We start from the raw sequence: 13,090 nt of genomic DNA on the forward strand, positions 1-13,090 counted from the left end.
TGTCATGTCCTTTAAAGCGCTTTTCAATAGCCGCAATGTCCTGATGGAACCTTTCGCCATGTTCATCGCTACAAGCTCCTAAATGAACAGGGAAACAATCTAAATGATTGTGAAGGAAATGGATATTTAGCGACATTAATATGCCCATTTCGTCATATGTCGAAATCATTTCTGCAACAATATTTTTATAATTGTCAGCTCGTTTGTTGCCAAGAAACTGCTCAATAACGGCAACTGTGCCTTTCCATGCACGTTGTTCGATAGCATTCAATTTTGATGAAAATTCATAACTTGCAACTATTTTTTTTATCTGCGGACCACTGAAAACACCTTAAATTATACACATCATTAAAAAAATAAAGTTACTAAAAGTGTTCGTAAAAAAATACCTGCATGAATCTTTGCGCCGCTCAGTTTCGAAAAAATATTGCGCAAACTTGCAATCGCCTCGCCCTCACGATCCAGTTTTTTAACAAAATTTGATACGACACCGAGCTTAATGTGTAGTGATGGCAAAATGATTTGAGATGGCTGCACTAATGGTCGATTTTCTATACTTTCTACGCCTACTTTGTAGCATGTTCGCGGTTTCCACTTAAATTCAGTGTAATGCTGATCTCTTTTGCGACCTTCCCATGTACACAAAAAGTACTGGTGGGTTGGAAATCCACGCTTAACACCCATGAGTAATCCGACCACTTTTAAATCGCAGCATATTTTCCAATTATGCCCTTGGTAGTTTATCAGCTGTAATATTAATTCCATGCCTTCGTATGTTTCTTTGAGGTTGGTGGCATATGCGATCGGGACAGCTGGATGTTTGTTACCGATATGAAGCAGCACTACTTTAAGGTTGTTGACCGATGCATCGATGAAAAGTCGCCACTCCCCTGAAATATGAGGGTAACCAATTTTTTCAAACATCGAATCAATATCACAACAATAAGTAGTCTTGATTATTTTCTGAAACGAATTAACCACTGTTTTCGTAATATTTTTAAAATTTTTACTCGGTGCGAATAAGCCACAAACGTAACAAAAGTTATTTCGAGTCGGGCACTGTATTTTTCGTAAGATGAAATATATAGGAAGACGTTTTCGCGCAACAGAACTTAAAACAATTGTCAAAGTATACGTCTCCTAGTAGCGCAACTGTCAGATGATCGGAATTTCCGGAACTGTAACAAACACACAAACGGCACAGAGTGTGTTGTATGAAACAATAAATTAAAGGTTAATAAGTTGTTTAAAAATTTGGAGTCCCTTCAAGTTATGCCGAAAATTTAGAAACATTTTTTTTTTTTAGAAAAAACAATTCAAGAAAATCTGAGAATTGATACATTTTTTTTTTTTTTAATTTTACATAAAAAAAAGGTGCTCAAGGTCTTTGACAGCCCCTAGTGAAAATTTCCAAGGAATCTTTTTGTAGAACATTTAACCCCTTAATACCCAATTTAAGAGGGCTTTTGAAAAAATTTTTGAAAGAAAAATGGGTTAAATAGTCACATAACGGTGGGATTCAACGGGTTAAAATGTTCTACAAAAAAATGTATCATTGAGTTTACTAAAGTCTTCTAAGACGAAATTTAAGGAAAATCAATATTTGTACTGGATTTACCATAATATTTAATATGGCATTTGATCAATATTGGGAAACTTTAATACACTCGAAAAAAAATTGTGACCCGGTAGACCAAAACCCAGTTGAGGTTTTACTATTCTATATGAGTACTTTCATTTGCAATTGGTTTGGTTTGGGAGAGAGCCGTTGACTTGAAAATTGTCGCACTGTGTTATCAAATATTCAAAATGATAGCACATACGGCAACCAGATTAAAAACATTCTGATTGATGAATTCAGAAAAAATATAATTGTTTGGTTTCCGGGCCTCTTCAAAATAAAAGTAAACAAAAATGCCGGCAGCGACTGACTACGCAAAATTCGCCACAGTGCGCAAAGCTGCGCTCATCGCCTTAGACAGCCCTTCAACAACTTCAAGGGTAGTCGAGTACTGTAAATCTAGGTTAAACAATGTCTACAGATATAATATCCTGATGTCAACATGGGTCCCGGGACACGAGATCTAGCACGGGTAACGAGATCTCTGACTCTTTAGCTAGAATGGGCTCTGAATTCAACTTCTGTGGCCCGGAGCCCATTCTGCCACTCCCTTCTACAGCCATCAAAGCCACGGTTAGTAAACGGGTTAATCTGACCCACAAGCGAGTTTGGTAGGCTGAGAGAAGCTGCAAATGGGCAAAACGGATGTTACCTGTCATGTTCGACCGACTTTCGCAGTTCCTCCTGTCATTACGCAGAAGGGACTGTAGGCAGCCGGTTGGACTGATGACGGGCCACTTGGACGAAGCACATGGAAAAGGTAAGCATCTCAGACAGTGCACTCTGCCCAGCATTTGGAGAGGAGGATGAGACGGTGGGTCACTTTCTGTGCGTCTGCCCAGCCTTCGCTCGAATCAGGCTTGTGGTCTTTGGCAGATTTTTTCGGAGGTCGAGTGAATTTGAAGAAGATTAAAAAGGGAACCTGAGTGCAGTACAATGGACTTAATTGTGTCTGAGTGCTGCACTTACTAGTCTGTCCTGACCAAAAAAAAAAAATAAAAAAACGTTCGTGTTTATCATTTACTCATAATGTTAATTTAATTGCCCTTGATGATTTATGCATTTCTCCAGACAAGGAAAGTTTTGAAATTACTGCGATTAGCACTGCAAAAGTTTGAAGGTGAATAAAGAAATTGCAAATTGTTTATTTGAGGCAGGTAGGCATGCTCCATTATATTCTTCATTTCTATTGTTTAAAATGGTTTCGAAAATTCTTTATTAACCCATAAATAAAGAGACATAAGCAGCTGTCGATAAGTACAAGCAATAAAAATTGTGGTACAAATAGCAATTAGGAAAGTTTTAGGACTCGTTGAAGAGTATTCATGCAGATATGTAGGTATGTAGGAAGGGCATTCATAGGCGTGGTTCAAATTTTGACTAAATATATGCAGGTAGTTTTGAGCAGACACATTTTTAAACAAGTTAAGGTTTATCGGTGCCTGTCGACACTTGCACCAGGCAGTGCACAATTGAAGCTGAAGGAAGTCGAAAGTGTTGAAATAGTTGAAGAAATAATAGAAAATATAATAAAATAAAAAATATTGAATTAAATGGAAAAGATAATAAAATAAAAAATATAGAATTAAATGGAAAAATGAAAAATATAATAAAATAAAAAAATAGAATTAAATGGAAAATATAATAAAATAAAAAATATAGAATTAAAAGTGCACTAATAATAAAAATAAAAATAACTATCTTAGTGGCAGCAACAAAAAAAAAATACAGTCCCACAAAATTGTTTTCTTGTGAGTGCCATTTTAACATTAGGCAAAAAAGTTGGTTAAAAAATTTCTCGCATACTAAAGGAAAGTGAAAAATCGGACGCAGTTAAATGTGAGTATCTAATGAGTTTGCTGAGGTGTCAGTACCAACAACTTCACAAGAATGACGGAATTCCAGATTACGTAGATTGTAGTGGAAAACGAGTGTAAATGGTTGACGTGGCTGTACATTAAGCATATAAGAGAAATCTAAGTAGAGTGTTAGGGAGTTAAGGGTCTGACTACCCGAAAAATGATGATTTTCAAAAATTTTTTTTTGCTAGTCAAGTGCTTTATTTTACAAAAATAAAAACATAGCATTAATGCATCACATTTTTACTTGACTTTAGCAAAATGTCAACAAAAAAAAAATTAATAATTGAAAAAGTTATCGCTGTTTGTGAGGAGCCCGTTTCTCCAGAAGCCCCTTGCGGTGATCGTTACAAGTCCTTGGAGATTTATCTAAATTCAATCGGACAAGAGAAATTAGTTTTATTAATAGATAATATTGTGCCTGATCGAAGCTTTTTTTTCAAAATTAACAATATGGCGGCCACAGGAAATAGTTTCCAGATTTTTGAGGACCGACAATTAATTGTTAAAAAAAATCGAAATTTTTGGAAAAAAATCCTTCGATCAGGCTTGAGTTTTTTATGTTTTTCAAAAGTAGTATACATTTTATTGAAATCTGCCAAGCGGTTTTTAAGTTATAGTGATCACCCGTTCAAAAAACATAGTTTTGAGAAAAACGCATTTAAAGCTTCAAAAAGGCGATTTTTTTGCATAAATGTCTTCCCAATCTATCCAAGAATGTGTCCTCAAAATTTCAGAAGCAAATTCAAAATTTTTTCGGAGTTACAGAAAAAATTGTGAGCAAGCGTTGAGTAGGTATACGAGCGGCCGGATCGTTCGAAGTGCGATTTCTCGGTCTTTTATTTTTGCGATTTTTCCTAATTGGCGGGAAAGGTAGGGAAAAAGTTAAACGTCCTATCGAAACGAGATAACATTGACTGTATTCGGAATTAAATTCTCTTCTAGTTGAACCTAAAAAACCTTAAGAAAGTTATGATTAACCCACTTTTTAAACAATCTGATTATTAGAGAAAAAGTGTTGAATTTCTCACTTTTTAATTTTTGATTTTCTTGGTTTAATGTTTAATTTTCTTGGTTTAACTAGAAGCTATACTACACCAAAATAAAAACTTTTTGGGGTTTTGGTTTCAGATGAAAATTGCGACCTGCAACTTTCCCGCCGCACGACACATGCACACTCGAGGCGCCTCGGCAACATGCTTGTACCAGGCATAATATGACATATATTTTAATGAAAACATTTGAGAAGACTGTTGAAATATATAACAATAAAACCAGAAAGTTTCGTTTCAATCGAATATTTCTTTCCTTCCCAAAAAAATCCACGAAAAAATCGATTTTTTGAAGCCTCTAAAGCAGGCTCCCCCCTTAAAGTTTTTGTGGCTTATCCGGAGCGCCGAGCGCCCTTTGCTAATTGTTGAATAACTCGAAAAGTATTTGTTGGATTCACCTCAAATTTTCACACAATATTTTTAAGATATGATACTTTAAGAAAATTAAAAAAAATCCAATTTTTCGATAAGTCTGATTACCCCTTAAAATAGCACGGATTTAAAAAAAAAAAATTAAAACTAAATTTGGAAGTTAATGAAAGAGAAAATGGAAGGAAAAAGAGCGTGGTGACTGTTACACGTATGTAGATAAAAAATCTGAGCGTCCTGTTTCTTTTTAACACACTTTTATTAGGTCGGGTTGTATGTATGTATGTAACGAAATCTTTGAGCTTAATTTTCAGTGGCTTCTAAAAATCTGATCGACTTGGAATTTTGCACACCTATCAAGGACCGATGACAATGCAATAATTTGATAAAAGTTTTCCATTATCCTTATTAGGATTGCCAGGATTAATATTTTCTTTTTTTACCTGTGGGCAAAAAGTAAGGTATATTTGGTTGTAAAATGAAAAATCTTTATTTATTCTTGTAAATCAATTTCATCCCCTTCAAAACAATCCCCTCTCGATGAAATACACTTATGCCAACGATTTTTCCAATCCCCGAAACATGCCAAATAGTCCATTTCTGGTATAGCCATCAGCACCTTCTTCGATTCAGCTTTTATCTCCTCAATCGACTCGAAACGCGTTCCCCGGAGTGGTCTCTTGAGTTTTGGGAATAGCCAGAAGTCACACGGAGCCAAATCAGAAGAATACGGTGGTTGCGGAACGATATGCGTGGAATTTTTGGCGAAATGGTCACGAAGAACGAGTGCAGTGTGAGACGATGCATTATCGTGATGCAAAAACCAAGAGTTGTTGGCCCATAATTCTGGTCTTTTTAGATGAATTGCTTCACGTAAACGAAGCATAATGCTCAAATAATATTCCTTATTAACAGTTTGGCCAGGTGGAAGGAATTCATAGTGCACCACACGACGAAAATCGAAAAAAACTGGCCAATGGAGTGTTACAAGCTATAACTCTCTCTCTCTCTCTAGTAATTTGACTACAAAAATTGGCAACCAGCTCAAATAAAATTTTATTAAACCATGAGCGCGTGCATAAAGTGCGGTGTGGAGCGAATTTAGAACTTTCTTATTTCTTTTAAATTTATTTTATTGTTTATTTCTTGTCTTATTCTTGATTGGTGCGATAACCCCTTAAGCGATTTTGGCCGTTTATTGTTTATTTATGTACTTGCACTCAATTTGACATTCACGCCAGCATGCAGTTGTAACGGCTCTGAAGCAAATACATCAAACAAACAAACAACAACCACCAAAACAAACAAGCAACAACCACAAAAACAAACAAACCTTAATAATAAAATTATGCATTTCTTCTAGGCTACCTTTGCTGTCATTTGACGATGCCAACACTGGATTATTTACATTTTGCAAAAATATGCTCGGACTGCGATTACTTTGCAAGCTATGGCTTTTTTACATGCTCTGCCCGCTGACGATTGGTAATTATCTATTTTTCTTAAATTTATAAATTCTCCTTAAATTAATTAGTTAACAATTGATTTTCTGCAGCCTTTGACACAAATCCTCAGCTGTTTCACTATTACCGCAGCACCAAGTACACTCTCTCGAAGCCATTGCCTGGTAAAACGCATAGTTTTGATCAGCGCCCTTTTGGTATAAATATATTCCACCAAGCAACCGGTGCGCCGCATGAAGGTGAAGCAAAAAATCCCGATGCCTACTTCTACGATTTGGTTAATAATGACGACAATACTAACACTGACTCTTCTTACCATTCAATGGGCAATAATAAAAATAATATCGACACTACCATGGGTAAACAGGAGGGTTCATTTTGCCGACGTAGCTTTGACGGACGAAGTGGTTACTGCATATTGGCTTATCAGTGCCTGCATGCGATAAAGGATCATCGAAAGCATGGCACTAAAATAGACATATGCACGTATGAGCGAAACTTGCCGGTGATCTGCTGTCCGTTGGCGGGAAAACATGTGGAACCACAAAGCATTAGCGCAAAAAGTGAGTAGCAATCGCGAAGGCTGTTTAAAAACCGATTTACATATCTAATTGGGCTATTTTAATTGTGCGGTTTCAGAATGTCAGCAATATAATGACGTGCTTCAAGGGGTGAAATTCAATGTACCACGAGAATTTTCTGGTAAAACCTGCGTGCCAAGCTTGCCGATGATTGTCGGCGGTCGGGTCGTCAATGAAGGCGAATATCCGCATATGGTAAGTTGTCCCCTGGAAACGAATTGCTATCCATGTACGTAAAATTAAAGGCGCATAATCATACACCATAGCAAATTTTGTACTAACACATGGGCTGAAAAGTCCCGGGCCTATCAAAGAAAACACGTTTTTTTTTTTTGTTCCAAATTAGCTTTATTCGTAAATGTAATTTCCATCAAGAATAAAGCAAACATTTCAGCGCCGTTCTAACATTTCAATACCACTTTTGTAGATTAATTTATATTTTGACTCAAAGTATGCCTCAGTTTCAGCGATAACCTTTTCTTCAATCGAGCGAAATTTCTCACCGGCGAGCATTTTTTGTTTAGGGTTGCGAATAGCCAGCAGTCGCTGGGAGGCAAACCTGGTGAATATGGTGGGTATGGGAGCGATTCGAAGTTCGATTCATGTAGTTTTGCCACTGCTCAATATTGTCAACTCGTTCTCGTTTTTGGTGAGCGGGACCCACTTGGTTTTGGTTTCTTGAAGAGTGGGAGTTGGAGGGCTTCAAGTGTTCTCACTACTGGGGAAAGGAGAGTTATCGGCCTATAAGATTCCCGTTGGTTGGCGGGTTTTAGTAGCGAGACCACTCTCCCTGCTTTCCACTTGTCAGAGATAATGGGAGTGGCCAAGGACAGATTGAAAACCCTTGTGATAAATCCTGCTCCTAATGGGCACAGGTGCTTCAGCCTCAGTATGTTTAGTCCGTCAGGGCCAATGGCTTTAGATGATTTGGTTTTGTTGATGGCCCCCTGAACCTCATCACAGGAGAAATTAAGTGGCGTACTGTCGTTCGTCAGATTGTGCAGCCGTCTGGTGGCACGACGCTTGGATCTGTCGACCGGAGGATGCAGTGTGACGGGTCCGACGAAGTGCAACCATTAAGGGTGATGGCACCTTGTCGTTGTGCTTCGTTGGACTCGACAGGGACCTTACGGTGGGCTAGAGCTTACTCACACCAGTGGTGAAGTTGCAGGTCTTCAGGTGATCAACCTATTTGGTCCGCTTGTATTGATTTCCTTTATTGAGATCCCTTATGCGGGGATCCCCGGGATCCATTCGTTTGCTAAACTGGCTGCTTCGGCTAGCGAGTTAGGACGTACATATGTATGTCCTTGAGTCCTCCAGCAGGGATGAAGCGAGCCATCCACTGCGTTGTGCATCATCGGTGTCCCTACGACCACGTTTGAAGACAATAAACCATCATTTTATTGTTATTTCTGATAGAGCGGAGTCTCTATAACACTTTTCCAACCATTGCTTCGTTTGAATGGAATTTTTTACCCTCAAGAAGCAGTGTAAAATTAAAACTCCAAATTCTTTTTGATCCTTTCTTTTGAAAATAACAAAAGTAGCGTCACTCGTAGCACAATAACTCACGAACTAATGAACAGAATATCATGGAATTTTAACAGCAGTCTTTTTAAGGTTAGTACTAACTGAAGAAAAGGCGAAGCAATAAAACTAGTGCCATCTATGTGTTAGACCCGGGACTTTTCAGCCATGTGTTAATTCGACTGTGATTAAAATGAAAAGCAGATTTTTTTTAATTTAAAAGAGGCTTAGTTTTTCTCTATGATTATGCAGTGTCTTAAATAATCCTTTCTGAATTAATATTTCTATAGATTCTACTGATATACTAATTACAAATTTCCACAGGCTGCATTGGGTTGGACTCAAATTAACAACGGCATCAGGTGGGGCTGTGGCGGCACTTTGATAAGCGAATTGTATGTTCTCACGGCAGCACATTGCGCAACCACCAACGAGTAAGCCATATTTTATATCAATGTACACCTGTGTGTAAAATAATAGGAACGCGACGAATTACAGATATAGTACAAGATTTCGCCTTTCGAATGCGCTGTGACGTCTTACACCGAGAATATACAAACAAAAGGAAGGGAATTACTTGTTTTTGAAGCAATATAAATTATAGTGGAAAGATTTTTATAGCCAACATTAGACCGTTAACCGGCTCTCAGTGAATTTGACAGAATCCGCTGATTGGCTGACGTAACTGGCTGCCGCGTTTTAAATTGTTAAAGCACAAATGAATATAAAGCCGCCAAATGCAGTTTTTTGCGTTTTATGCGGAAGACGTCGTGGCTAGAAAGTATAATTTCTTGTGCTTGGTTGCTCCCATTGCTTTCACCTACTGTTCTTCTTCACAAACAAGTGATTCCCCTCCCTTTTGTTTGTTTATTGATGGACTCTTACGACACGATAAATTCGGAAGACGCAATCTTCTTTTCTCTCATTCTTGATATCGCAAGAAAAAAATAAGTCAGATGCGAAGTCACCTTCTGTGGGTTCGCCTTGGTCTCACAAGGTGACTTCGGTATAACAGCAAATTTTTTTTCTTGCGATTTGGTGGTTTGAAAGTGATCTGTTTTCTTTTCTTTTTTTAAGTTTATTTTTTTATATTCTGATTGGAATTTGGACATTCAAGCCACCAAAAACAATGAATTCTTATTATGCACTGCGTATAGAAAACTTAATGGGCTAGGGGTAGTCAGAGGCCCGAAAAAATGATCATTTTCAATCTTTTTTTTTTTGCTAGCCAATTGCTTTATTTTACAAAAATAAAAACATAGCATTAATACATTTACTTTTAATACATACAAATTTCAAAAAAAAAATTAATAATTGTAAAAGTTATCGCCACGTTTCTCTAGAAGTCCATGGCGGTGATCATCACAAGTTCTTGGAGATTCATTTAAAATCAATCGGACATGAGAAATGAGTTTTATTAATAGATAATCTTGTGCCTGACCGAAGCTTTTTCTTCAAAACTAAAATATTAAAATATTTTTCAGATTTTCGAGAAAAAACCCGACAATTGTTGAAAAAAAATCGAAAAAAGGCCTTCGATCAGGCATGAGTTTTTTATGTTTTCCAAAAGCAGTATAAATTTTATTGAAATCTACCAAGGGGTTTTTTTGAAGGCGCCCCAGCGCCCTTTGTTAATTGTTGAATAACTCGAAAAGTATTTGTCAGATTCACTTTAAATTTTCACACATTATTTTTAAGATATTATACTTTAAGAAAATGCAAAAAGAAAATCCAATTTTTTTTTAATTCTGACTATTCCTAGCCCCTTAAAAAAACTTAGATATTGCAAATATTTTCTTTCATGTGTATTGATTTTGTGATTGGAAACCTCGGCAATTTATGTTATCGAAGTACCTTCAAAGATTCTTCCTAATGTAAAAATAAAATAATCCATTTTATTTTGCAGGAAACCTCCTGAAGTAGTGCGTCTAGGTGCACCGAATCTCAATGAAAACTCAACTGATACGCAGAATATACAGATTGCCGTAATCATTTTACATCCCGAATTTCGTTCCTTCTCCTATTATAATGATATTGCCTTGATAAAGTTGGCACGACAAGCAAAAATTTCTCCTAAAGTTAAACCCGCCTGTTTGTGGCAATTACCAGATATAGGTATATCTACTGTGGTAGCTACTGGCTGGGGGCGTACAGAATTTCGCGGTTCACAGTCCGACAACCTACAAAAGGTGGAGTTGAGTATGATCAGCCAGAATTTATGTAAGAAATTTTATAAAAAGGAACGTCGTTTGCCAAGCGGTATTAAGGATGAACAATTTTGTGCCGGTCATATGGCTGGTGGAAAGGATACATGCCAGGGAGATTCGGGAGGTCCATTGCATGTTGAGGTACCGGAACTGAAATGTGTAAAATTTGTTATTGGCATTACATCGTTTGGAAAATTTTGTGCAAAACCCAATGCTCCTGGTGTCTACACACAAATTTATCCATACTTGGATTGGATTGAAAGTGTTGCATTTAACGACGAATGATTTTAAAACTGTGCTCGACCATAATAAAGAGAATAAAGAATATATGCTTACCTGTATAACGGTTATAAAGAACAGAGTGTTTTTGTTTTTAGACTTAGAACCAGTAGTAATATTAGCTCTATCAAAAGGACACGTAATTTCTGAAATGCACGCGAGCAGCTTTTGTACACTGAGCAAATTTAAGTCCTGTCCTTTGCCCAATCTGTCATGTTCAATGATGATACTCAGCTGGTTTAGTGATTGACATTTGCATCTCAGTAACCCGCGGATCTTCTTTATGGAGTTTTGGGGTTTTTTTTTTGTCGGAAGAAACCTATGATGCTAATCTTTTCAGACTCCAGGTTTCCTTCCTTGACCCCTCTGGCATTGAACCACGATTCCTACTTCGAGGGGCAGGGAGACAGCACTCAAACCTACGCTCATGTAAATGATTTGCGGTCGCGCCATTGTTCCTTACCGTCGGTTCGTGAGTGGGGAAAATCGAGTTGTAGAGACATCTTGTTCTTAAGCAGTATGGGACGAGGCACTCAATAAACGGAGTGAACGAAATTAGTCTCTCCTTAGCCATAAATTCTACACGAACCTTGATTGTCGGCTGTTATAGATACCACTAAGATCCCGAGACTTCTTCCTTTTTCCCGGTCACGTTTACCCTCACGCGACCATAAACCAGTCGGGTAGAGGCACGTTCCTCATTCCCATGGCAGCCGGTTCTCCGTTACCGGAATGACTCGGGTTTTTCCCGACCAAAGGCTGCCGCCCAGTAAACTAAATTGTGTAGTGTACCGTACCCCACTCCCAATCTATCGTCACAGGGGCAATCTCTCGTAGCATGTTCGCTCCAAATACTTCTCTTCAGGGCTGGTATTGAACTCCAGCCTGGGCCAGAAGTATTTTGTGCCGCATATGCCACAAACGGCTCCACCCGAACACCGCCTCGGTTAGGTGCAACGGGTGGTGCTATCTTAAGACCTGTTCAGATCTTAGAACGTCGAATGTGCCGGCACGACAAACTACCGCCACAAACCACACCTCAACGGTTAGGAGCCTACAGGTGCAACACAACTCCCTCATCGACCCACAACCCTCCTGCTCCAATCCCAGTGCGGGGACAAATCAACAGCTCTTGGTCCCCCGTGCAGTATGTTCCGTGTGTCATACTACAGTTACTCGAAACCTGACATTAGTCAACTGCAACTCTTTCAATGGCTGGTGTCACTTTCGGAGATCTTCTGGCCTGCGCTTCATTTGAGATTGGACACGGACACGTGACTACGTTGCCTTCTAATGTAGAGTTCTGCTCCCGCAATCCCAAAGTGTGGCGCGGCCGATTATCACCATCATGCCACAATAACAATAGTGGCATGCCCAGCAGGGCCACCGTAAACAACGTCACGCGTTCTTTATACCCCGAATCCCGTATTTCATTTCTTAACTTCTTACAACTGAACTGCAATGGACAGGAGTAAGATTGTCGAGGTAATCGACTTCACGAATCAACATGAAATTTTAATAGCTACGATCCAAGAGATACAACAACGCGCTAGTTCCTCCCTGATTACCAGAGAGGGCTACAAGGGGCAACGAAAAGTCCACCACACTGTGTAGTTGTGCGGTCAGGTGATGTAGAGCTCGAAATCTTTAATATTTACATACCACCTGTCACCTGCTGCCCGGCTCCCGGCTGGATATCACCGTGAAATTGGTGCGCAACCAAATCAACAAATTAAGGTTGCAATAAATGTTAGCAGATTTAGTTAAATCGAGGCCTTCACGATATATGAGACAAAAGTCTTTCAATTTATTCACACGCCTGAATTGCTAAAACCCACCTGAATTGCTTAGCAAAGTAGTTCTCAGCTGCTGAAGTTGAACGAAAAATTGGACATGCCCTAGCCTACACGCCGTGTGTTCCGCGTTGTAGACAGCATATACTTCGTTTTACCCTCGTTCAGCGCCAGACCCACTCGTGATGATTCCTTTTCGATAGCAGAAAACTCAGCGGTGACATCTCGCTTACAGCGACCGATAATGTCAATGTCATCGGCGTACGCAAGGAGCTGGACACATTTGTAGAAAATAGAAAAAAACGATGAAAACCTGCTTTTCGGAGCACCCCTTCC

At 38.6% G+C, this 13,090-nt stretch overlaps 1 protein-coding gene across 1 annotated transcript; it reads left to right on the forward strand.

Annotated features, from left to right (window-relative positions):
• The first annotated feature begins 3,116 nt into the window (after positions 1–3,116).
• Positions 3,117–11,039, forward strand: LOC128855842 (serine protease snake). The gene is made up of 6 exons (XM_054091047.1): positions 3,117–3,460; positions 6,265–6,386; positions 6,457–6,927; positions 7,004–7,140; positions 8,800–8,909; positions 10,382–11,039. Coding segments are annotated over exons 1-6 (1,428 nt in total). The 5' UTR covers positions 3,117–3,458; the 3' UTR covers positions 10,968–11,039.
• Positions 11,040–13,090: the final 2,051 nt, after the last annotated feature.

The sequence above is a fragment of the Anastrepha ludens genome, chromosome 2 (assembly GCF_028408465.1).
Source record: "Anastrepha ludens isolate Willacy chromosome 2, idAnaLude1.1, whole genome shotgun sequence".
In the NCBI taxonomy this organism is placed as follows: Eukaryota; Metazoa; Arthropoda; class Insecta; order Diptera; family Tephritidae; genus Anastrepha; species Anastrepha ludens.

Bases quoted from the DNA above. Each gene is read 5' to 3' on its own strand.
- LOC128855842 (XM_054091047.1), top strand. The intron at 6,387-6,456 runs GTAATTATCTAT...GATTTTCTGCAG, and splicing joins GCTCTGCCCGCTGACGATTG to CCTTTGACACAAATCCTCAG. The intron at 7,141-8,799 runs GTAAGTTGTCCC...AAATTTCCACAG, and splicing joins AAGGCGAATATCCGCATATG to GCTGCATTGGGTTGGACTCA.